The 26,250-nt window shown below is 37.9% G+C and overlaps 1 protein-coding gene across 1 annotated transcript in view; it reads left to right on the forward strand.

Annotated features, from left to right (window-relative positions):
- The window catches only part of SLC26A3 (solute carrier family 26 (anion exchanger), member 3), a 38,046-nt gene extending 15,043 nt beyond the window's left edge, over window positions 1-23,003 (forward strand). The window contains exons 7-21 of the mRNA XM_011986366.1: window positions 1,156-1,308; window positions 1,755-1,837; window positions 5,299-5,446; window positions 5,558-5,671; window positions 5,776-5,853; window positions 8,898-8,993; window positions 10,371-10,477; window positions 11,947-12,016; window positions 12,109-12,201; window positions 13,779-13,874; window positions 14,499-14,732; window positions 16,553-16,607; window positions 20,531-20,673; window positions 20,793-20,858; window positions 22,593-23,003. Of these exons, the coding sequence (XP_011841756.1) occupies window positions 1,156-1,308; window positions 1,755-1,837; window positions 5,299-5,446; window positions 5,558-5,671; window positions 5,776-5,853; window positions 8,898-8,993; window positions 10,371-10,477; window positions 11,947-12,016; window positions 12,109-12,201; window positions 13,779-13,874; window positions 14,499-14,732; window positions 16,553-16,607; window positions 20,531-20,673; window positions 20,793-20,858; window positions 22,593-22,616 (1,560 nt within the window). The 3' untranslated portion in view covers window positions 22,617-23,003. The remainder of the gene's footprint in view (window positions 1-1,155; window positions 1,309-1,754; window positions 1,838-5,298; window positions 5,447-5,557; window positions 5,672-5,775; window positions 5,854-8,897; window positions 8,994-10,370; window positions 10,478-11,946; window positions 12,017-12,108; window positions 12,202-13,778; window positions 13,875-14,498; window positions 14,733-16,552; window positions 16,608-20,530; window positions 20,674-20,792; window positions 20,859-22,592) is intronic.
- The last annotated feature ends 3,247 nt before the right edge of the window (window positions 23,004-26,250 follow it).

A 26,250-nucleotide genomic window follows, 5' to 3' on the forward strand; every position in this document is an offset into this window, starting at 1 on the left:
AAAATATTTTATATTTATATATTTTATATATATTTACACACACATACATATATATGTTTTTAAAGCTTTACCATTTGGTCCCAACTTTTAAAATGTTTCTAAAAATCTTATTTTGAAAGAAATTTGCTAATTGAGTTACGAGTTTTCCTATTTCTTGAAAAGCAGGTCTCATTCTTTTAGAATTGAAGTTCTTGGGTCCTTTTTGCATCCTATTTAGAAAACAAAAGACAATTTACCAATATGCAGATAAGGCAGCAGTTCTCCCTTCCTCCAGAGGATGCAAAATAGAACAGATAGTGTTCTTAGTTTTACAACTTGGGACAAAATGGTAAAGCTTTTAATAACATAGATTCTGTTTTTTGGAAATATACTTGAGTCAAATATAAGAGAAGTGTTACTTAATTTTTGTTGTTAACGTTAGCTCGATGGTAGATGTGTTTGATTTTTAACAACTCCCAACAGTTTTTGGGAGTTGAGATAGAACTTGCTCCAAATTGGAACCAACGCTCTCTCACTTCCATCCAGAGGTATTCCAGAAGTGGAGTGTTCTAGAAGCAATTTGGGATCCAGTTTTGGCCCACTTGAGCTTTTTGGGGTACGTGGATATGGAACCCAACTAGTTTCAAGAAGTAAGACCATGCATAGTGCACAGTTAGCCAGAAAACTATTTTCCAAAAGTGACATAGAGAGTCAGCTAAGAAATGTGAGGGGATCTAAACCCCCAAAAAGGGCCAGGAATTGAGCATACTAAGCAAAACTATCAAAGATCAGAAGTTATTCCCTGGACAGAGTAGTGATGGCTGTGAAATAAAAAATGATGACCAAAGAGACCTAATAATGGCAGGAGACCAGTGGTAAAAACGTGAAAAGTATCCAACAAAATTTGACACTAGCCAAAGAGATTCCCAGCAAAAATGCCAGAAGCATTCTTAAACTAGTGTGCCGCCTACACTATGCTAATTTACTCTTCTCATATCTCCATCTCTACTCTCTACAATTTCACATTCACAATTAAACAGGAACAGAACAGGAAATCGCTATCAGTCTCTATCAGTCTTTTTGCTTCCATGTTTATTTTTATTCGTTTGGAGATGTGTTGTATCCAAATTATGCATTAATATAGGGCTTTGGTGGTTTTTGTTTTTCTAATTGTAGGTACTATACTCCGTATTCTCACAAATAGAGAAGACTAATATTGCAGACCTGGTGACAGCTCTGATTGTCCTTTTGGTTGTATCCATTTTTAAAGAAATAAATCAGCGCTTCAAAGACAAACTTCCAGTGCCTATTCCAATCGAATTCATTGTGGTAATTGACCATTTTCAGACTTTGTCATAGTTACTCTACTGTTTTTATGTTGTAAATCCTTCACCATCTGTAGTTCAGGAGGTTTTAGTGGGGCAGGTCATCTCTGCAGTTTCTGGGTATAATGTTTCGCATGGTTTTCTTCTCATTCAGAATTTAATAACTTCCTCTTATGATTTTGAGTTAATTTTTTTCCATGTGAGACAAGGAGAGTGCAGAGAGCACGACCTTTGACAAAATGTCGTGGTAGAGCCATTTGAATTAAAGCTGTGGTTCTCAATCCTGGCGGCATGTTAGAATTGCCTCTGAATTTCTTAAAAAGTAACAAAGCCTGGGCTGGAGTTCTTATTTAACAGGTACAGAAGTGGGTTTTGGCAATTTATTTTTTTCAAAGCAAAACTCTTACTTGCATCTCACATTTCTAACCTGGGCCATTTGCAACTTTGCAGACCGTGATCGCAACAGGTGTATCCTATGGCTTTGACTTTCAGACAAGGTTTAACGTGTCTGTGGTTGGGAAAATGAATCCTGGGTAAGTGTGTCTTCCATGATGGCATCACCATGCATGAAGCAGAGAGTTAGCAGTAGTGACAGGCGAGGTACAATCCAAACTGCAGGTCACCCTGCAGGTAACTCTCATCAGAATCCTCCCTGCACCCTGCATCCCTAACGAAGGCTCACTGCTTTCCTTCTAGGAAGGAGCTACAAAGAAAAGCAGGGTCTGCAGTTCCTTTTTTTTCAGCCTCCCCACAATGAATGCAGTTCTTAATACCAGAAAGTTTCTACTTGTGGAAGAACTCACAAACAAGACAAGCAGGGACGCAGACCAGCAGAAACTCACTTGAAAGTAAACGTTAGTAAACTAGTGAAAGTATACAAATAGGCAAAGTAAGGCTAGACGCGGTGGCTCATGCCTGAAATCCCAGCAATTTGAGAGACCTAGGTGAGAGGATCACTTGAGCCCAGGAGTTCAAGACCAGTCTGGGTAACACAGTAAGACCCCCATCTCTTGTTTTTTGTTTTTTGTTTTTTTTTAAATATATATATATATATAAATAATACAATAAAGAAAAATAGGCAAAGTAAATGGCTTCTCCTTATAAAGAAACACCAAGTGAAATCAGATTTCCTTGTCCATAAATTACTATAAACAATATGTAATGCTTTGTTTGAAGTTACTGAAGCCAAGTTCTGAAAGTTCAAAAGAGACACTGAAGGAACACAGGCATGCCACGTGAGCAGTCCAGATAGGCACACTCTGTCCTTTCTCGCGATCAGATTCAAAACAAGGGTGGGGCAACTTTTCCCACTGCAAAAGGATGAGAAGCCCGGTTTGTACAAGAATTTTAAAATGTACTTCATTACATTTCGTGGATTGAGAAGGAAGATCATTTTGTGCTGTTTCTTCTAACCATAGCATCAGTTTCTTCCAACTTACCAATGAAAGGTTTTCCTGTTTTATTTTTTAAAAAAAGACTTCTCTCCCTCTCTATGCTTAACAAGTATTTGAGAATTCCAGAAATCAACATTTATATGTATTCTTTTTTTTTACTTTAAAACAGCCAAATTCTTTTAAAGGCAAATATATGTATTTTTTATTTTTTTAAAGAAAAAAAATTGTATTACCAGATCTTCATGTGTTACACTTCATGAATCTCAAACGTCACTTTTAATTTTTAAAGTTTTAAAGTGGAAATTAGGCTGAAACTGAAAGACTATTTCTAGGGTTTCCTTCTATTCTGCCACTTTCAAGTGATTTCACTTAACTTAAACGTCTTGGGAGACATAAACCAAATAGAATAAATAAATAAATAAATGTAAAATCAAACAGGATCTTGTCAGAAGGGTTTGGAAAATAAAAGATAAACTTAAGATCACTGAGTTACATCTTAAACACCTCAACAACAGCCTTATTTAGTGAGTATATTTTCAATGTCAGTGTACCTCTCTCCACAGTGTATGGGGTATGGGAACGGGTAACCATTACATTCAACAGAGAGGCAGTGTAACCTAGTAGGTAAGCTCAAGTGTTCTAGAGATAGAGTGCCTGAGATTTGATTCTGACTCACTTTTTGAGCTTGAGCACATTACCAAAAACTCTGTGCCTCAATGTCCTTGGCTGTAGAAATGAGGCTAAAAATACTAGCTATCAAGTAGGATTCTTTTAAGAGTTAAGTGAGTTAATACATGTAACATATTTAAGTGCCTGACTTACAATAAATGTTCAAATTACACTACTATTGTTACTAGTTTAACACCTAAATTAGGTAGCAAGCGCTTGAGCTTTTTATGTTCCATTTTTTTTTTCTGGGTGATACTTGAGTAGGTATTTTAGGTTTTTGTTGATTGCAAATAGAATATAACTGGAAGGTAGTGATTATTAATTATTGCTAACCTGCTGTTCATGAGTATGCCACCTTAGAAGTTATTTTGCAAAGTCTCATACACTAAATACAAATAATTTGGCTGAAGAAAAGTGCTCATTGAAACAGTAAAGGAAACATAAGGGGTATATTCAGATTCCAGAGGGATCCTGTAATAATAGCTAACAGGTGCTTTGTGTTTTACAGTGTGTAAATAGTATTTGCATTTATTATTTGACCCTCCCACTAAACTATGAAGAAAAGAGAACAAGGCTGGGAACCATGGCTTACGCCTGTAATCCTAGCACTTTGGGAGGCCAAGGCAGGTGGATCACTTGAGGATAGGAGTTTGAAACCATCCTGGCCAACATGGTGAAACCCCGTCTCTACTAAAAATACAAAAATTAGCTGGGCATGGTGGCGGGTGCCTGTAGTCCCAGCTACTTGGGAGGCTGAGGCGGGGGGGTCTCTTGAGCCTAGAAGGTGGAGGTTGCAGTGAGCTGTGCACTCCAGCCTGGGAAACAGGAGACCCCGTCTCAAAAATCAGAGAACAAGTGTTATTATCCTCGCTCTACAAATGAGGAAATTGTGACTCGGGAAGGGCAAGTGGCAGAGCCAGGAAATGAACCCAAGTCTTTAGACTGTAAATCTTCATCACACCATTGTGTCTACGGTGTTCAGAGACCAGAACAAAAGAATAATAAAGTCCTGCTTATTAAAAAAACAAAGCAACATTCCAAGCTAACCTTTGGATTTATAATGGCATCAGAATATGGTATAATAGTACTTCTTCAAAATTAGAGCTAAAAATGTAGTACCATAGACATTCACAAAATGTGGAAGAGCCATTCAGAAAGAGTTGATTAGACCTAATTAACCCACTTCCAATAAGTCTGATGTCAGAAATAGACATTTACAGGAGTGGAACATTTTAGTAAATTGATGTTGAGTTTGAGATACATGCACCTTTTATAATACAAGTAGTAAATATAATTGAACTGATCTACATTCATGAGGCATAAACACAGAAGTATGCCCTGTGAGTTGAAGGTTTCTCTGACATATATCACCTTAAAGAGAAACCCACTCTCCATTAGGGTCATGGTTGGCTCTAGCATTTCTGTGTAGTGTAGGGCAGTCCAAGGCCCATCTGTTTACCAGGAGCTTTCCATGAAAGGTTATTATTATCAATGGAAAGAAGACTTTTTTGCTTTCCTTGTCTCACAATTGTGTTTGCTCAAAGGGCCTTCATCTATGGATAACTATCGGGAGCATTTTGAGTAATACTTTGCAACCCAGCATAACAATACGAGTGGAATAGAAGACATTTTGCAGGAAGCTTATAGGAATACATATGCACATTATAACGTGGTTCTACTAGCAAAATCATATCTCATTTACCACTATCCTTGGATTGAATTTGCAATTTTTTACCAAATTCAGGCAGTGTTGCTTTTCAGCAGTAAGAAAGCAGATTGCAAAGTTGTCAGTGGAGCTAAATTCTCGTTAATCGTACTCCAAAGTGAGACACAACTCAGCCTAGATTGCATTCATTCATAGATTTGTCCAATGATCATATCAGTTTATAAATTGGTTGGTGACATTCAGACTTGCTTAATTTTGATTTTAGATTTGAGCCCCCTACTGCACCTAATGTGATGGTTTTCCAAGAAACCATAGGAGATTGCTTTGCCATCGCAATGGTTGGATTTGCAGTGGCCTTTTCAGTTGCCAGCGTCTATTCCCTCAAACACGATTACCCACTTGATGGCAATCAGGTAAGTATACAAACTACACTGGGTCTCAATGGGCAACTTTAAATAATATTTTGCACACATAATATCAATGGTGCCACTTCTGAAAAAGGTTCCTTCTTGTTTTCCTGTCAGGAGTTAATAGCCTTGGGATTGGGTAACATAGTCTGTGGAGCATTCAGAGGATTTGCTGGGAGTACTGCCCTCTCCAGATCAGCAGTTCAGGAGAGCACAGGAGGCAAAACACAGGTATGTCAAGATATTTGCTGCAAGCACCGTCCTAGCATTAGTAACTAGGAAATTCAAGCCAGGGGAAAAGTTGAGTTGGTGATAATAATTTTTTATCCTCACAGATTGCTGGGCTTATTAGTGCCATCATCGTGCTGATTGTCATTCTAGCCATTGGATTTCTCCTGGAGCCTCTACAAAGGGTAACACTGTCTTTGGACAGCATCTCTCCTTTTGGTGGTAAATCAAGGACCCTGGTTCTTAAATTCTGAAAGCACAAACTAAACTAGGGGAAAGGAGGTAATGACAAACTCTCAAGTACTTTTCTTAGCCAATACTCTGTGTGAGCCAAAAATATTTCTTTTCCCCTGGCAACGTGTTCTGAATGTTAAGAACACAGATGCCCAACCTGCCTTACCTCCTCTACACTTTGCATGTGCATAGCCCCAAACAGAATTAATGTTGAAATAGGAGGGCACCTGGCACCACACCTTCAATATGCATGGACTGAGTCGAGGTTTTCTTAAAGGTTAAGGTAATCAGGCCCTCTCTGTAATTCAGAGAATGGCGCTACCAGCCACACAACTCGTTCTTAGGAACACACTCTGAAGCTCCTAGAACTTTGGTTTAACTCCAAGACCAACACTGTTGGATTATGGGATGGGAGTGAATAGCCAGCACAGACCTCCCAGCCCTACTCTCATGCTCCTCTGCCTGTAAGCTTGAGGGTTTAGTTTAATGCTTTGTAAACTGTTGCAGCACTCAGATGTAAAACATACCATCAGACCCTGGAAAGCAAAGGCTCTCTAGGAGACAAGATGACAGTAAATACATTGTTCCTGTGGTTTTAATATAATTTTGAGGTGGTACATGGAGCCCTGCTGACCTCCTTCTAATCCTGGCTCTGCCACTTATCATCTATGTGATTTTGGGCAAATTACTAAACCTTGCTGAACCTCAAGCACATTTGTAAAATAGAAAGAGAAATAATACCCACTATAGAGAGTGACTATAAAAATAAAAAGAGCATGAATGTGAACTACTTAGCTGAGGGTTTGGCATATGATAAATACTTGATAAATGATAGTCATTATTGTTAACATTATTATTATTCTACATTGCATTACACTTCTGGCTACAAAGGACATAGAGATATGATACAGCCCACCAATGTCTATTGGCTGTCACCTAGGCCTTTTTTCCTTGTTGGTTGGTAGCCGAACGGTGACTTTGGTCCCAGGTTTCTAGACTCCCAATGTGGTCATCTCAAAAATCTCACTGGCCAAATCCATCTTCAAGCAGGGCAGAGAACAATTTGCTAAAAATATGCATTCTCCATAGGCTATCCTTCTGATTTCAAAATAAGTGGCATAAAAGGAATGAAAAAGTCACCACTAAAGAAACAGAACGTATCTCAATAAAAATAAACACACACACACACTCACCCCTACAGAGAGAACTCCACCCTCTCATACTTCTCCCTGGGTATAAACTTGGGTTCTACCTAGCCCACATCAATTTGGAGACACTAAAGAAATAATTACCAAATCTTGTCCAAGATTTAATCAAAGCCCTTTTTTAAAAGGGTCCTGTGATATGTTCTTTTTAGATCATTGTGGTCAGGAATGTCTTTGTTTCATTCACCTGAATAACTATTTTGCTTCTTTTTATCATATGAAGGCAAAATAACCCATAGTAAAAGCTCATAATAGGTATTTGTTGAGTTTCTCACTGCGTGTCAGCAGAGCTCTAAGCATTTTATCTTCATTTAATCCTTTATATCAAATGCAGTATGGATACCAGGTTCCTGCGGGAATTTTCCCCCTTTCCTTTCTATGATTTCTTAATACCCTGTAATCTTTACTTTAAAAGTACTCTGTTATATATGTATGTCATTGTAAATTATTTCAAATTGTTTTTCCGTAGAATACTGACTAGTTGGGAAATAATGCCCAATAAAAAAAAAGAAGTCTCTTCGCACAGGTGTCTCTTGACATATTTTATACTTAGAGAATTTAAAGTCCTGCAAAGTGGAGAGGCCTGTTGTACAGTCCTCTGAATTCTTCACCTAGCTACCAAAAGGTGACATCTTACATAGCTGTAGTACAATATCAGTACTATACATTAGTATAGTATGTTAAGTAGATTACAGACTTTATTCAATTTTCAGCATTTTTTAACTGGCATTCACTTGTGTACCAAATTTTTTAAAAGTCACTTAAGACCATATTTCTTCTAAGTTGTGACCTCTATTCTCACAGTTAGTAAAATTAATTGCTTAGATATTATATTATAAGGATTACCTGTGAAAATTAGAAATAGGCAGATCAGTTCTACCGTCCTCAAGATATAAAAATAAAAACTGCGTATGGCTTTTCTTTGTACATTGTGTTTTCATGGTATAGCAGTATACAAATTCCATACTCTATTCAGAATAAAACAACGTAAATTGGCAGGGGGAATGGGAGCGTGAGGGGCATGTTCCTACAATTATGTTAAAATCCAAAGAACAAAGAGAATGTACTTAGCTATTTAGCATTTTTCACCCTAACTGTCACAATACCTGCAAGACAAAAGATCACATTCTGGCAGTGGAAGAATTGGAAGCCTGAAGTGTGGCTGTAGGGATTAGTACTGGCCTGGGAAATATTCATTCGTTGGCTCAGCCACTCATTCACTGACTAATTTTAAAGCCCCTCCTATATGCATTTAACATAGTAGGTTCTGGGGATACAGCAGGAACTAGATAGATATGTTTCATGCTGTCTCAGAAAGCCCGCCTCAAGTCATCTCATTCCAGGACCTCAAGCTCCCCAAGCTATTATTATTATTATTATTATTATTTAACAAAGAGCAACCCCCTTGTCCTTGACTCCAATAAACAAACACACATTAGACTGTCTCTGCATGGGAAGAATTTATTCCAAGTGTTTATCTGTCATATGTCTGAAGGTCTGCCTTTCTCTGTCCCAAGGTGCAGGCTACTAAATGCCATCAGATCATCTATCTCATAATCACAAGAGCAGTCTAGGCCTTGTCACTGTGGTGGGGACAAAGTCATTCATAGGAACAGGTCAGAGTCCCAGTTCTGGTGTGTCCTGCGTGGCATCGCACACCGGAAAAGGGTGTATGCTTTGATTTGCTTTGAGGCCCTTTAAAGCACACACTTATCTACAGCCTTCACCTTTGCTTCCATATGATTCATTCCATTAACTTAAAGTACATCTGATGTTTATGTTTTTCACAGTCCGTCCTGGCAGCTTTAGCACTGGGAAACTTAAAGGGAATGCTGATGCAGTTTGCTGAAATATACAGATTGTGGCGAAAGGATAAATATGATTGTGTAAGTAGAGGCAATAGTATTTGAAAGAGAGATAAATCACAATAGCATTTTAATGTTAATGTGAAATGCATGTTTATATTGTAAACTAAGTGAAATTTTGTTTCTATATATCTGTTCAAAATAACATTAGTTTGTTTTATTTGTTATTTTTAAATTGCATACTCTAATGATCGTTTTCTGGGACTTTAAAAAAATGGGCTACTTTTAATTTAAAAGAAGGGGCTCCATGAAACACTAGTCTGGAACTTCCTTAGGCCTATTCTAAAAGTTCTTGCAGTAATCCGAAATACTACAGAAACTCTTGGAATTTTAGGGTATGCATGGCTTCTGTTTTTCATTACATAATGTGTTTGTTTCCACGAATCTGTGAAGAACTTAATTTCCGAACATTCCTTTTGGAAATACTCTCATTTGGAAAGGCTCCCCCTTGCTCTCACATGCTTTGCTATTTTAACAGGGTCAAAGTCTGTGGTATAAAAATGCTTGTTAACATACCCTTAGGTATTTAAAGATCATAACTAGTAAACTACAGTTGATTTACTTTTGTGGGGCATTTTAACACCCTTTTGGCAGGCTAAAATTCTTATAAAGATAGCAACCATCAATTAAATCCACAGACCAAGAGTAAAACATTAGTATAAGCTCTACCAGTTAATTTGTTGATTTTTTTTTTTAAGAGATAGGATCTCCCTCTGTCACCCAGGTTGGAGTGCAATGGTGCCATCCTAGCTCACTATAACCTCAAACTCCTGGGCTCAGGCGATCCCCCTGCCCCAGCCTCCTGAGTGCTATGACTACAGCCGTACACCACCATCCTCAGTTAATTTTTTAAAATTTTTTGTAGAAACAGATTCTCACTATGTTGCCCAACTCCTGGCCTCAAGTGATCCTCCCACCTCAGCCTCCCAAAGTGCTGGCATTACAGATGTGAGCCTTCATGCCTAGTCTAATTTGCTGATTTTAATGAACAGCAGCTGGTTATATTAGGTTGGTGCAAAAATAATTGCGGTTTTTGCAATTATAATTATCACTGTGACAGACAATTCCATTTCCTAAATAGGTTGGAAATGGGATTAGAAATGAACACGCTTTCTTTGAATCCTCTTATGTTTGCTTGTGTTTTTGTGGCCCAGAACCTGAGCCAGCAGAAATGACCTCTTGAGACAAGTGTCTTCTGTGCACTTTGCTCCCTTGCCCAAGATGACAACTTCCAACTTCCACCACATCTGGCAAAGTTTTTAATTTTTGTTTTTTTTTTTAGAGACAAGGTCTCACTGTCTCTACAAAAAAAGAAAAAAAGTTTTTTTAAAGACCCCGTCTCCACATTGTACTTTAACCAAAGTAAATTGTAGTGTATATGTTGCTTTCTTTTCACAGTTAATTTGGGTCACGACCTGCGTCTTCACCATTGTCCTGGGACTTGGGCTAGGCCTGGCAGCTAGTGTGGCATTTCAACTGCTAACCATCGTGTTCAGGACCCAATTGTGAGTGCTCAAAGTGCTCTGCATCCAAGCATGCTTGGACCTGCCCAAATCAGAAGAGAAAAAAAAATGTCACTGGCTAAGAGAACAGTAGTTGGTTGATAGGTGTGCATTTCTATCAGGATGGGGTAGTTTATCCTCCCTCTAGTTGCTCATCTCAAGGCCTGAAGGGCAATAGCATGGCCCAGCTTTAGAGTATCAGCCCAGGGAGAAGACCTGCTGTTGGTCTGCTCCTGGCTTTGACTCCAGTTCAAATAAATCATATAAATCTCTGAGTCTGTTCTCCCAGCTATAAACCAAAAGTAATTCTATTCCAAGCAGGTTTAATGTCTTTGCCTTGTACTTGTTAAACATGGAAATGTGTTACTGAGACTGAGATTCTTTCCATCTAGTGGATGGATTTCTTTTATAGGTTGTTAGATTGCACTCATACCTTTAAAATATGGAGCTGGATTAGAGAACTTCTCAAAGTCCCCTCTTACCTTAAAATTCTACAAAAGCCATTTGGAATTCTTGATTTTTTAATAATAATTCAGTCCAAGCATCTTTTTTGTTATTATTTATTTATTTATTATTTTTTGAGACAGAGTTTCGCTCGTCGCCTAGGCTGGAGTGCAATGGTGCAATCTCGGTTCACTGCAACCTCTGCCTCCTGGGTTCAAGCAATTCTCCTGCCTCAGCCTCCCAAGTAGCTGGGACTATAGGTGCCTGCCACTGTGCCTGGCTAATTTTTGTATTTTTACTAGAGATGGGGTTTCACCATGTTGGCCAGACTGGTTCATGAATTTCTGACCTAGGGTGATCTGCCCACCTCAGCCTGGCAAAGTGCTGGGATTACAGTCATGAGCCATGGCACCCAGCCTTGATTTTTAAAAATCTTTGCCATGTAACATCACTACCATGTGGTTGCTGAGCCTATTTTGAATTACATGGTGTGACAGAGAAAGAGGCTTCCTTGGGAACTAAGGAGTTCTAGAACAGAAGTTGTTATCACAAAGTCAATCCCTGACTGATGGAATACATCAATATTGAAATACTCCTGCACTCTTTCATTTATTTATATTTCATTCCATTATTTACTGGGAACCCATCAAACATAGAGACAAACTGAATGGTCATAAGCAAGTCATTTTACTTTTCCATGTCCTCATCCATACAACTGGGTAATCATATCTGCCTTACCTCATGGAATAACTGTGATATTCAGAAACAAAATGGCAAAAGCATATGGAGTGCTTTATAAACTGTAACATGACAAATGGGAGGCACCTTTTAGGTGCTGTGAGAGGACACAAAGATAAGTAAAACAAGGTGTTTACCTTCCAGAGTCTCTGATAGCATGATGATTCCCCAACCTTCTACATTTTGAAAAGTGAGCCTGCTTTGGTATGCTGAGGAAAAAAAATCAGTGTTAGCCTTATAGGCTTAACAAACATACATGAATGATTTACTTGGTGTTTTTCTCCCGACAGTCCAAAATGCAGCACGCTGGCTAATATTGGAAGAAGCAACATCTATAAGAATAAAAAAGATTATTATGATGTAAGGGAGATTCATTTTTTTCTTTGACTTGCTAAATGATATTAAGTATGGATCTAATGGGCACCATCTAACAATGCTTTTCTGCCTTATAGATGTATGAACTGAAAGGAGTGAAAATTTTCAGATGTCCATCTCCTATCTACTTTGCAAACATTGGTTTCTTTAGGCAGAAACTTATCGATGCTGTAAGGTTTGGGGTTATTTAATGTTTTTCCTTGTAATCTTACTGAATATCTGGGAATGTCATTATTCTGTAAGGTCATTGTTGAGGCTGGGTTATGTCACATATGTTGAGGTGGGGTTGTGTCAGTGTTTTTTGTCCCATGTCCCAGAGCAGATGAAACTACCTTATGGGAGTTTGTTAACAGGTTGGGAAATAAGCCTTTTCAGCTGACATCTAATATAGAATAATCCTTTTCTCAAATTCTGCTGCAGAGTAAAAAAAATTTGCCACATTTTGGGCTGCTGGCTTTTAGTAGGTGTCATCCTACAGATTTTCTTTGGGTATCAACTTCAGAAACAATGAAAGAGCATTTAATATTTGACCGCATCATCAAGAGATTCAGTATAGCAGTTGTAAATGAATAGTTAATACTGAATAACAATAAATACTGAGTGTCCCTGGCAAACTGAAGAGATGATGACAAGGAAGCAATCTTGACAGTTAACAAAAAAAACTCAGTCCTCCCTCTTGAAATATGCCTTTGGTCTCTCTGTACCTTGCATTAGAGCCTCTGCCTTAAACCTTAACTATTATTATTAGTTTGATACGCATCAGATATTTTTCTACCCACTTTTTTGTTGTTGTTTGCAAAATGAGATTATATTGTATATTTGGTTTTCTGTACTGCCCTTTTCAATTACTCTAGTAAACTTCCATCTAACTATATTTTTTTGTCAAGGATTTGTTTTGTTTTGTTTTGAGACAAGGTCTTGCTTTGTCACCCAGGCTGGCACGATCACAGCTCACTGCAACCTCAAACTCTGGGGTTCAAGCAATCCCCCTGCCTCAGCCCCCCAAGCAGATGAGACTCCAGGCATGTGCCACTATACCCCACTAAGTTTTAAATTTTTTGTAGAGACAAGTGCTTGCTTTGTTGTCCAGGCTACCCTTGAACTCATGGCCTCATGCAATCCTCCCACCTCGGCCTCCCAAAGTCTTAGGATTAGAGGCGTGAGCCACCACGCCTGGCCAAGGATTTTTTATTACATAATTTGATCCTCCTCTCTTATTTATCTGGAACTAAATATTACAGCAATAAGAATTCATTAGTGTCAAAAAAAAAAGATTACCCTCAAATATAATACTAAAATTATAAAATAAAATTATATAATAATAAATAACATACAATTATATAAATTTTAATGATAAAAATTACATACAAGCAGAATACTTATGTAGGTGCCACTCATACTCAATAAATAGAAAATAAATAAAATAAAACCCCCTAAGAGTTGTGTAGGTTCCAAACACAAACAGATTCAAACAGAGTTTATGTCCATTCATGGATAATTTATGGATGAATCCTGGACTGTGTTATACAAAAACTTTTGACTGTTGGTAACTGCATACAGGTGGAGTAGACCATGGGTCTGACACAATGTTGTTGCTGATGTTGTTTAAACCACGTTTAAATTTTGTCACAAATATTTTTATTATCTGTCCCAATCCCTCAAATCACTCCAGTTAAAGTTGTTAGAATTATGCTATATACATAACAGAATATTGAGTACTCTTGTAACATAGCAATGGGTTTCTCAGGTTGGCTTCAGTCCACTTCGAATTCTACGCAAGCGCAACAAAGCTTTGAGGAAAATCCGAAAACTGCAGAAGCAAGGCCTGCTGCAAGTAACACCAGTAAGTTCCTTGACCACATTTCTATGCATTATAGCTAAAAGCTTAGTAAAGGATGATTCAAGGGGTTAGTTCCATTCCTTTAAGTGAAATGCAAGATAAACGAGGGATTTCATGTGTCAATGAGTATTATATTTTAAAATGACATCCTTTTGAGGGTCTCCCTAAAATTTTTATTCTCCTGGGAAAAGCACCAAACACAAGTGTCTACAATCTTGTTGTTGTTTTGAGACAGTGTCTCGCTCTGTGGCCTAGGCTGGAGTGCAGTGGTGCGATCACAGTTCATTGCAGCCTTGACCTCCCAGACTCAAGTGACCCTGCCACCTCAGCCTGCAAGTAGCTGAAACTACAAGCACATGTGCCACCATGCCTGGCTAATTTTTTAATTTTTTGCAGAGATGGGGTCTCACCATGTTGCCCTTGCTGGTCTCAAACTCCTGGGCTCAAGTGATCCTCCCACCTCGGTTTCCTAAAGTGCTGGGATTACAGGCATTAGCCACCACACGTAGTCCAATTCCATTGTTTGGCTCAACTCTGAATCAGTGCTTCTGAAACTCACTGGCTATCTCTGACATACACAATATTTTTCTTGGTCACAGTTTTTACGCTTGTTATCCTCTCCTGCAGAAAGGATTTATATGTACTGTTGACACCATAAAAGATTCCGACGAAGAGCTGGACAACAATCAGATACAAGTACTGGACAAGCCAATCGATACCACAGACCTGCCCTTCCAGATTGACTGGAATGATCAGCTTCCTCTCAACATTGAGGTCCCCAAAATCAGCCTCCACAGCCTCATTCTCGACTTTTCAGCAGTGTCCTTTCTTGATGTTTCTTCAATGAGGGGCCTTAAATCGGTAATTTCTTTGTTCTTAATGGAAACAACCAATCAATGACTGAAGGTAAAAAAAAAAATTGTATTTGTGGGCTGGGCATAGTGGCTCATGCCTGTAATCCCAGCACTTTGGGAGGCTGAGGTGGGTGGATCACCTGAGGTCAGGAGTTTGAGATCAGCTTGGCCAACATGGTGAAGCCCCGTCTCTATTAGAAATACAGCTGGGCGTGGTGGCATGCACCTGTAATCCCAGCTACTTGGGAGGCTGAGGCACGAGAATGGCTTGAACCTGGGAGGTGGAAATTGCAGTAAGCCAAAATTGCACCACTGCACTCCAGCAACAGAGGGAGACTCTGTCTCAAAAAATAATAATAATAATTGTATTTGTGGAAGGATGCTCCTTTAGGTAACACGCATTTAATTAGAAGCAAATTATAATCTTAGAGTATTCCATGGAGGGAAAGGTGGTGTTCAGTGGACTCTTGAGAAGGGCATTTTCCATGAGACTGGGTACTATATTGAAGGGAATCAAATCTACAATACTAATGTATGATGAATCTGCTGGTGGACAACTATGCTCACATTCCTTTCAAATTTCAATTCTGTGGTGTTTTCAAATCTTTGTGGGCATGGTATCTAAATTATTCTGAAATCAGAGAAGATCTGGAAAGGTCCTGGGAAAAAATGTAAGAGTGGATCCTTTTGTTTTATCCTCATTCACTATAAGCTGATTTTCACATGGCTAAAACCCAAATAGATATATGAAAGAATAAATGTCACATGTGATTTCAAAACACGACTGACAATCAGATTGCAGCCTGTTTTCTTTCCACAGATATATCACATTTCTAAAATAAATTAGTTTCTAACAGAAATGCAGAAACATATAAAAAGAAAATTTAAGAATTTCTACATCTTTCTCTTTTTCTTGGGTTTTCACAAAAATCTACCCAAGTGAGAGCTGACCTAAGATAAGACCTATTAAGCATGAACTGGATACATGTGAACTGGATACAAAATTAGAAAATGGAAGAATTTTTTTAAAATGTTAACGTCATGTAACTCTTAAGTCTACTTGCGTTTTCTTTTCTTTTTTTGGTTTCAGTTTTTGCTTATTTTAGCTTTTGATTACTTTAGCTTACTGTTTCTGCATTTTCACACACACACCCACACACACACGCACACACACATATTTATTTTTTGGTTCTAGCAATATAACACAAAGGACAGGGGCTCTAATTCTTAGTTAAGTGCCTAGAAGAGGTTCTGAAAGTGTTTACTAATGACGGCAATGATATTAATGATCATCTAACCTGATCAACAATATAAGCTACTTTTCTTACCTTCCATGATCTTACTCATATCACTACTGGTATTTGTTCTTAGCCTAGAGACCAGAAAAATGTATAAAGTTTCATTGGTGCTAGATATATCCATTCATTGTGGACAAGAATAATTAGCAACTCATGGTCCGTAGGTTCTTTTTTTAAACTTTTATGCAGCAAGAAAGCTCTAGTTGAGATCATCCCAAAGAAGACACTATTTTAAAATTAAATCAGAGTTGTTCTTATGAGTTTGAGACAGAACATTTTCCCATAATACTCCCTTCAAGAATGATCATTTTTAACTTCTTACTGAGGAGAAGGGCTCCTTTATTTGGGTTTATTTCTGTCATAGAGTCTTGGTTTTAACTTTAGTATCTCTTGACACTATTATCTCTTTTCAAAATGTTAAAGCTTCTGAAAGCAATATATCACCCGTAAGGTATAATTCTGATTGTTTTCTTTATATTTCTGACAAGTGAAACTGTTCCCTAAGGAAGATATACTTTCTTTTTAACAGATTTTGCAAGAATTTATCAGGATCAAGGTAGATGTGTATATTGTTGGAGTCGATGGTAAGCGGCTTTATTTTTGCTTTATGTTCTGACAATCACTTCAGGCTCAATGCCAACTCTCAATCTAGACAGCCTCTCCAAAGAATGAGTATTTTATATAAACAAGATGAAAATCTAATTTGCAGCCAACCCAATAAAAATCCCTATGGAAACAGCATCTTTGCACTTTAGTTGTGTTGATATGTAATTAAATAAATTCTACAATTTGAATCCTGATTTCATAGGCAACAAAGGAGGAATATATTAACTATTTTTTACTCTAAATTTCCTGAAAAAGTAGCCTTGTTTTCTGTCTCTCTTCCTCCCTTCCCTTGCACTCTCCAGCCCATAATAATTTGGTTTAGCTTCACCTGCTGATGAGACCATCCTTGCCAAGGTTATCAGCGATGTCCAGATTGTCAGGATTAACTGCCTTCGTCTCAGGTCCCTCTGCAGCAGCGTACTTAAGCATCAGGCGCTCTCTCTAGCATTTGTCTTTGAAACTCTCTCCCTTCCTGACTCTGGCAAGACATTTCTGATTCACCTCCTACCTCTCAAACATCTCTCAGGGTCAGACATTGGTTCAACTCCCACTCTTTCAGTCTTCCCCAAGCTTCAAACTTACACTCGATACCATGGTTCTAATTCCACAGACTCTTTCTAGTCAATTTCCTACATATTTATGATTTCATGTATATCTACTTGTTAATGAATCCCCAAACTATACCTCCAGCCCAGACCTTTCTTCTGAGCTGCAGACCAATGGACTCGACTGTCCGCATATCCCCCAGGCACCTCAGATACATATTTTTAAAACTACGTATATGATTCCCCCTCCCAAAAATACTTCTTTCCTACCACAATCACTGCATCACTGCTTACCTAGTTTTCCAGATAGAAACCCTGAAACCATCACCAATTTCTCCTCTCCTTCCCTCTAGTCAGTGAGTCACCAGGTCCTATAAATATTTCCTCTTAAATCAGTCTCTTCCTATCCATTTCCAGAACTTTAATCTAGACCCTTCTCATTTCTCAACTAGGCCTTCTAGAAGGACTTTCTAACTAATATCCTTGTCCATCCCTATAATGCTCTCCCATCCTATTTTCTGAAGAAAGCTTCTTCAGGCAGTTTTCCGACAATAACTGAAAACATTCTTGCTTCCCCAGGCAGGGCACTGGGTCTTCAGACTGTTTGCATCCACAGAATACACACATATCAAATAATTTTGCAGTTCAGTTTGTGTCCCTACTAGACTATATCTCTTCCAGGGCAGGTATTGTTCTTGCTTACCTTCTTATTTCCTGTCTCTTCCCTAGATCCTAGGACATCATAGGCATTCAGTAAAGACTTACTGAATACCTACTATTTATCAGGCACTGTTCTGGGTGCTGGGAATACAGCAGTGAATCTGACAAGCCCCTGTCCTCATGAAGCTTATAGTCGCATCGGAAAGCCATATAATAAACAAATAAAAGCATATTTCAGGTAGTGATAAGTGCTAAGAAAAAAGCAGGGTTAAGAAACAGAGGCTGGGAGTGGTGGCTCATGCCTGTAATCCTAGCACTCTAGAAAGCTGAGGCAGGCAGATCACTTAAGCCCCAGAGTTTGAGATTAGCCTGAGCAATATGGTGAATCCTCATCTCTTAAAAAAAAAAAAAAAAAAAATTAGCTGGGTGTGGCGGTATGTGCCTGTAGTCCCAGCTACTCAGGAGATTGAGGTGGAAGGATGGAAGGATCACTTGAGCCTGGGAGGTCGAGGCTGCGGTGAGCTGTGATCATGCCACTGCACACCAGCCTGGGTGACAGAGCAAGACTGTCTCAAATTAAAAAAAAAAGAAAAGAGAGAGAGAGAGAGGAAAGAGAGAGAAGGAAGGAAAGAAGGAAGGGAGGGAGGGAGGGAAGGACTGCTGATCAGGGATGTCCAGCAAATTACATTTTTAGTAGAGACTAGAATGAAGTGAGGCAGTCAACCTTGACAGTACTTAGGGGGAGCTTTTTAGGGAGAAGAGACAAGTGGTACACAGGTCCTTCGAAAGGTATAAAATTGGCATCCTTAATCTCTTCCTTTCTACTGGATCCTGTCCCTAAAATATACAGACGTATTCCAGTTTCAAGACTTTTTTAAGAAAACTTTTAAGTTCAGGGGTACACATGCAGGTTTCTTACACAGGTAAACTCATGTCATGAGGGTTTGTTGTACAGATTATTTCATCATCCAGATATTAAGCCTAGTACCCATAAGTTATTTTTCCTGATCCTCTCCCTCCTCCCACCCTTCACCCTCTGATAGGCCCCAGTGTTTATTGTTCCCCTCCATGTGTCCATGTGTCCTCATCATTTAGCTCCCACTTATAAGTGAGAATATGCAGCATTTGGTTTTCTGTTTGCATTAGTTTGCTAAAGGATAATGGCCTCCAACTCCATGTACCTGCAAAGGATATTATCTTGGTTTTTTTAATGACTATATAGTATTCCATGGTGTATATGTACCACATTTTCTGTATCCAGTCTATCATTGATGGGCATTTATGTTGAGTCCATGTCTTTGCTATTGTGAATAGTGCAGCAGTCAACATACGCATGCATGCATCTTTATAACAGAATGATTTATATTCCTTTGGGTATATACCCAGTAATGGAATTGCTGGGTCAAATGGTATTTTTGTCTTTAGCCCTCTGAGGAATCGCCACACTGTGCTTATATACTGTTGGTGGGACTGAAAATCAGTTCAACCATTGTCAAGGCTTCCTTATAATTAAAAATATCCCCTTGATCCCAGGAACCTTTAATTTACTAACAATTTTACCCTTTTCCATCATCCCAGATATCTTGGAAAGTATCTGTTCCTGCTGTCTCTACTGCCTGGCATTCTTTTCAGTCTTTATCAAAGATTATCACCTTCCTTGTCATTGCGCACCACCCTCTCCATCCCAGATCCTGGTGGCCACAATGCCCTCCATGCTCCCTCTCCCTCTATCACTGAAAGCTTGTCTGTGAACAGAAGAATCCATCTCCATGATTGTGTACCTTCTCTTCCTCCACTTTTCTCCAAATCCTAGGCACTTTTAGATGGTACCTGCTCAAGTTTTCCCAGATACCCACCAAGAGGTAACTTTCTCAAAATTTTCATAGTACTTGATCTATATCTCTCTTATATATTCAACAAAAAATATGAAGACATACTATGTGTTGGGAATTATTCTAAAACTAAGAAAACAAGGGAAAAAACTAGATTGCTCCTTGCCCTCATTATTATACGACACGTTTTCTGTCAGTACTACAGGAATATATAAATAAATGTTCTATCTTCCTTGAGGGCAAGATTCAGGTCTAATTTATCTTTTGATCTTTCTTATTACTCAGCCAGAGTTTTGCACATGGCAGACATAAGGTAATAGTTGGTTGAGTAATCCATGTAAATGAATGCTGTTTAGTGCCTACAAAAATGGGATTTCTCAAAGATGATTAGAGGTAAGTGGTAAGGAAGATGTTTTCTCATAAAACCCAGCAGCTTTGCGAAAATGGGCTACAATAAAGAACCACAGCATATCACTGGTCCATAAACATATGTTCCATTTTGGCAGAATCCTAAACTTTAATAAGAAGCCACACTTGATACTCCAATCATTAAGCAGGGAGATCAATTCACTAGGCTCCTGCCTAAATGAGTTTTCTTCTAGGAACTACTGTTTTTCATTTGCTCCTTTGCCTTCCTCCGTTTTACATTAGGGCGTTAATTTTTTTTTTATTACAAAGGTATTTGTTAGTTCCAAAAGACATTGTACTAAAGATAGACCAGTATTATACCACTGCAACCTACAAACAACCAAATGTCAATGAAACACACATTTGCAAATGGAAGGTGAAATTACTAGCCTCAAGGAAAAACTGGTGGTCAAACAATTGTTTTTTTCCTAAAAGTTACTGTTTTTCTCTCTTCAGATGACTTCATTGAGAAGCTTAACCGGTATGAATTTTTTGATGGTGAAGTGAAAACCTCAATACTTTTCTTAACAATCCATGATGCTGTTTTGCATATTTCGATGAAGAAAGATTACAGTACTTCAAAGTTTAAACCCAGTCAGGTACCAGCTCTTTGATGACTTTCACAATTGCATAAGCAGCCACTCCTTAAATTTCTCATTATTTTTCAACATTAAAAAATACCAGCCCCTAATCCCTATTTCCATTCTCTTTTTCTCAGGAAAAAGATGGAAAAATTGATTTTACCATAAATACAAATGGAGGATTACGTAATCGGGAATATCAGGTAAGATTCTTCAACAGGTTTATCTTCACCTAGACATCACAGCAAAAAAAAAAAAAAAAAAAACAAAAAACACCTTCAAAGTAGTGAGGCCACTTCCTGCATGTGGCAGAAAGTCCAGCACTTGCTGGAGCCTCTGTGCCTCATCCCTAGAGAACTGAAGCAATGCTAACCTATCTCACAGGGAGTTTTTGGGAAAAGCAACTCAGACCCGTACAAAAAAAGGATGAAAAAATAGTGATAACAGATCTCCATTAATGCAATATTGAGCATATCTTCCTTTATTTTTCAAACCACTTACAACAATGCTCTTATTCTGGCCCTGTAATAATCCACGTAGCAGGGAAGGTATTGCTATTTCCATTTACAGGTGAATAAGTTATGAAAATAAGCTAATACACACCTCCCAATAGTCAGATGCTTGAGAAGTCCCTAGCACAGTGTCCAGTCAAGCAATGAAACAAGTTTCTATCCTTCCTTACTAGAGTGAGTTGCCAATTCAGCATTTAACTGGAGAGTCCCATTTCATTGCAGATGTTCATTTCTAGAACATCCAGTCCTTTAAAGCAATGTTTCTAGTTTGGGAAAAGTAGAATCACAAATTAAAATGGGTTTCTGCTGTAGGCCAGGTAGATGGCAGGTGTATTACATTCAGTATCTCAATCCTTATAACAATATACAAAGGAGATATCTTCATTTTCCAAATGAAAAACAACAACAACAACAAAAAAAAACAGGAAACAGGCTCAGAGAGCTTAATTTGCTTGAGGTCACACACCAAGTGACCCCAAAAGGATTGCACTAAGATCTTTCTGATGACAAGACCTGTCTTCTGTTCACTATAGTACACCATCTCTATCCTCTGGTGAAAAACTAACGGATTGAGGGACCAGAGAAAGAATTTAATGATTGTCTTCAAGCATGGCAGGCAGCCGGTGGTATTTCTCTTAGCTGAAAGGTCTCAAAAAAGGAATTTCTAGTCGAAATGAAAAAGAAATATATAGCATAAGATAAATCTGGAACATTATTAAGAGTGGTATCAAGTAGCAAAGGTCAGATGAAAAGGCCATTCCAGAAAATTGGATAGACCTGAGGTAAGAGGTGAACGTAGATAAGCACCATGATTCTGTCTCCCAGGACTAGATTCCAGAGAACCCCTATAAAACTGGCACCTTGCCTGAGTACCTTATAAGAAGAGCCTCGCACCAGAAATCCTCTCCTCAGTAACTGCATTCACAACTGTCACCAAGTATTGGAGGATAAAGGGTAGGAACAGCATTTAAACTTCATGTCTGACCCAAACACTAGAACCCATTGTCTAACAAATGTAGCTAGCACATTGGTAGACCTTGGCTTCCCCGTATTAAAAAAAGAAACATTTAACACCAGCTCTTTGTCCAGCCTCTAGGAAGGTAAATCATCAGCTGTGGATAGGCCACCAGTGGTGACTGGGGTAAAAGCTAAATGTACCAGGCCAACACAGAGTTCCTTGGAACAAATGTGAAGAAAGATATTGCTACAACACACTCTACCATTACTTTAAGTTAAATTAGGCCTTTGAATTACAATGTGGTATCACATGAATCTATGTTAAACAAGTAGTGATGGAAGATATTTGATCATTAAAATTCAAGACAAAAAAACTGATAACTTTGGTAAATTCTAGCTCCTAAGATGTGATCATTGTAACAGAACTTGACAAGTGTTTTAAAACAGTAACTTTCTGTCTTCTTCTAGGTACCAGGTGAAACAAAATTCTAATCAACATATAATTCAGAGGGATCTTCATCTGACCATGACATAAAAAACAACTTTATACCCAGAAAGTTATTGATAAGTTCATATATTGTATAAAGAGTATTTTTGACAGAATATGTTTCAAACTTTGGAACAAGATTTTCTAGTGTGGCATATTCTTCACATATCTAGTATGAAATTATGTAAATATTCTTAATTTTATATCTTGTAGATTTATCAAAGGACAAAAATTATTTTGTTCATATGTATTTTTGTAGCACTGACAGATTTCCATCCTAGTCACTACCTTCATGCATATGTTTAGCAGTGTATTGATGCCACTGTTTTGAATGTCATAATTTATACAGGTCATACTAATATATTTCCATTAAAAAAATCAGTTGTACAGTGGATGTGTCTTGTTAAATTTGTTAGCTTTCTGAAACATGCTTGCTGTGGGTCCCGTAATATAGTGGTCTGGCTGGAAACCTGCTACATGAGAATCTTCTAACAGAACCCCTGTAATCAGGCTTCTTTGCTCAGATTTTATGATTACCAGTTTTTTAAAGCATCCAACCTCCTATCCAGATTTTAAACACAATCCTCTAATGTAATATCTGTAACTACCTAGATTTAGTATGAAAACTATACAAGCTAAAAAATGAGAAAGCTTTTTTAGCTTTCTAAAAAAACTAAAAGGAAGGTGAAAAGAAAAGATGGGTAGCCAATTCTTCCTGGTCTCAGTGGGAACAAGGAAAACAGATGGCAGAGAAGTAGTACGACTCTTCTTTTTCACTGCTGGTTATTATTTGTAACTCACAGGGCAGAATAACAGCTCTAGAGTTCAATTTATCTGGAGGAGGAGATTCAGCACACCTGCTTCTCCTTTTCCACTGGTATGGCTCTTGGTGAAAATTTGTATTTATGTAATAGTTAGAAATATCAGCACCAAGAGAAAAATATTCAACGCCCTTTATTAAACATCAAACCACTCTGTCAATGGGAAAAGCTGTCCCAATTGTTTTAGATCTTACCTCTGAACATTGTTGTCAAAGTACCTTTCCACTCTGTTAGTGTCGTTGAGAGGGCTTATCTATTGGACTTAAAACTACATACACAAAGGTAAGATACAGGTTATTTACATAGCCAATCTTAAAAGTAGAATATCAGCACTCTCTTATTTTCCCATTTTTTGTAGAGACAGGATCTATGATGCCCAGGCTGTCTCAAACTCCTGGCCTCAAGCAATCCTCCTGCTTCGGACTCCCAAAGTGTTGGGATTACAGATGTGAGCCATTGTGCCCAGCCACAGCACTCTTTATTAAGTGTTTAACTTTTTGAGTTGACACCTTATAGAGTCTCATACACCCTATGGACTTTGGGGGGGGAAAAAAAAAACCACACACACACACACACACACACACACAATTTATGTATAAAATGCCCCACAAATCTTGGGTTAAGAACTTCTCCTCTGAAGAGGGCAGGAAGTCGAAATTGAAAACAGGAGCCTATTTACCTCAATCATTTGGTTTGAAGTTGAGGCAAATGCCTTATATATAGGATTGTCGTTGAGGTCTCCATCTTCCCAAGCAAAGGTGCCCTCTGCATTCTTCTTGCCAACCAAACCAAACCAAACAACAACAACAACAAAAACTCAAGAAACAAGCACAAGCACTCCAATTCTTGTGCTCACATCACAGTACATTCAACCTTAACACCTTAGAGGTTTACTTATCCTTATCGTTAAATGTTTTTTTCTTGTAGGCCACTAAGGTTAGGTATACTTCTAGTAATGGGAATACATGGGGCTGAGCTTCTACTTGCCTGCCTCAGAGCACATATTGGAAATTGACTAGTACCAAAATCTGATCCCTAATTTAGGAAGAGGTCAAGAGACCATGTTGGAACATAAAAATAAACTTATGTAAACCAGAGCAAGATTAGAAGGGAAAGGACGCAACTGGGAGACAGAACAACTTGTGAAGAGACAAATACATTACAGAAATTCAGAAAGGGTGAAAGTAATACATGTTGAGCAGTTTATCTTTAAAATTATTGTGTAAGTTATTTAAGCATTTGATACATATTTTTATCTAAACACAGAACTTACCACTTAGAAATGTAAATGAAATATTTTAAATGGTTGAGCCTACACTGCATGAACAAGAATATAAAAGAGGGATATTTAATTCACGTTTCTAGCATCTTCATCTGGATTTCAATATGTCACGGCTGATCTGTTCATCTTCCCCTAGTCTCTCTACCAGCATCTTTTCTACCTCAGTTAATGACAACTCCATTTTTCTTAAGCTGATCAAGCCAAAAAATCCACCAGGAAATCCTATTGACTCTCCTTTTAAAATACAGTCATTTAACTCTCAAAATAGCCCCAATAATGTCGGTATTATGATTTCCCCTACTTTTTAAAAAAACAAAGTAAATGAAGACTCAAAAGCAAGTAACTAGTCTAAATTAGATAGTCACAGGTGGTAAAGCCAGAAATCTGTCTGGACAGTCTAACTCTATACAACTCAGGCTTTTAATTATTAGAAAACATCACCTCCCAAAAGAAATTAAGACCTAACTAAAAACTGATTACAAGATAAGGACTAAACTCAGGAATAATTATAGGTGCATTCCACAGATTTGTTCCAAAGTCACTAATTTAGCATTGTACAATTATAACCAGAAAAGCAGGTAGGAAATACTAATGTTCAGAATTAAATACATTTCTCTCTCATGGTTTTGCATGTATTTCAGTAATGTATTTTAAACATTAAGATTTATTTCCTGGCCACAATACTTTGAATATAAGGAAAATTTTTGAAGAAAATGTAAGGACTATCAAGAATAATTCCTAGGTAAATTAGAATGTAAGCTCCTAAAGGGCAGAGACCATCTATTTTGTTCATTATCATACACCCACATCTAACATGTGTTTAACTTTATAAATCAATAATTCATATAAATATATCTTTACGTATATCCTTCCACAAGTCACCCACTTCCCAATTCTTGATACCTGTAATGTTACCACCATCATCTCTTGTGTAAATTATTAAAACACCCTTCTGACTGGTCCCTCTGCTCCCATCTTAGCCTCCTTGGTCTTATCACACAGCCAGAATAATCCTTTTACCAAAAAAAAAAAAAAAAAGTTTTAACATTAAGTGAATAGATTTTTTTTAAAGAGGTCCTACCCAATTGTGAGAACTAAACCCATGACTTATTATTGTTTCAATCCTGTGCTTCTACAGTGCCAAAAAATTCAAAAATTTTAAAGATGGGGATGTGAGAAAATTAAGCACTAAAGTGTTAAGAATTCTGCCTTAAAACTTCTTCCCTCAGTGATGGAAAACTGAAGGGACATGAATCAAAACAAGACGTTTAAAAATCCAAATTAGGTTTTATTAGCATCACTGCCAAGTATTTTCCCTGGTTTATCTCCACTTCTCGTTAAGCCTAGTATATCTGATATTGCTTTGATTGCACATATGCCATATTAAGTAAACTGATTGGTTTCTAGGCCATAATTTAGCAAATTACAAACCAGTGAAGACGAGTAAGTCCACTTCAATCAGAATATGGTTATATTAGTATGAAGAGTAAGTCCACTTCAATCAGAATATAGTATGTTTATATTAGTATGAAGAGT

This window comes from Mandrillus leucophaeus, unplaced genomic scaffold (assembly GCF_000951045.1).
Source record: "Mandrillus leucophaeus isolate KB7577 unplaced genomic scaffold, Mleu.le_1.0 Scaffold298, whole genome shotgun sequence".
In the NCBI taxonomy this organism is placed as follows: domain Eukaryota; kingdom Metazoa; phylum Chordata; class Mammalia; order Primates; family Cercopithecidae; genus Mandrillus; species Mandrillus leucophaeus.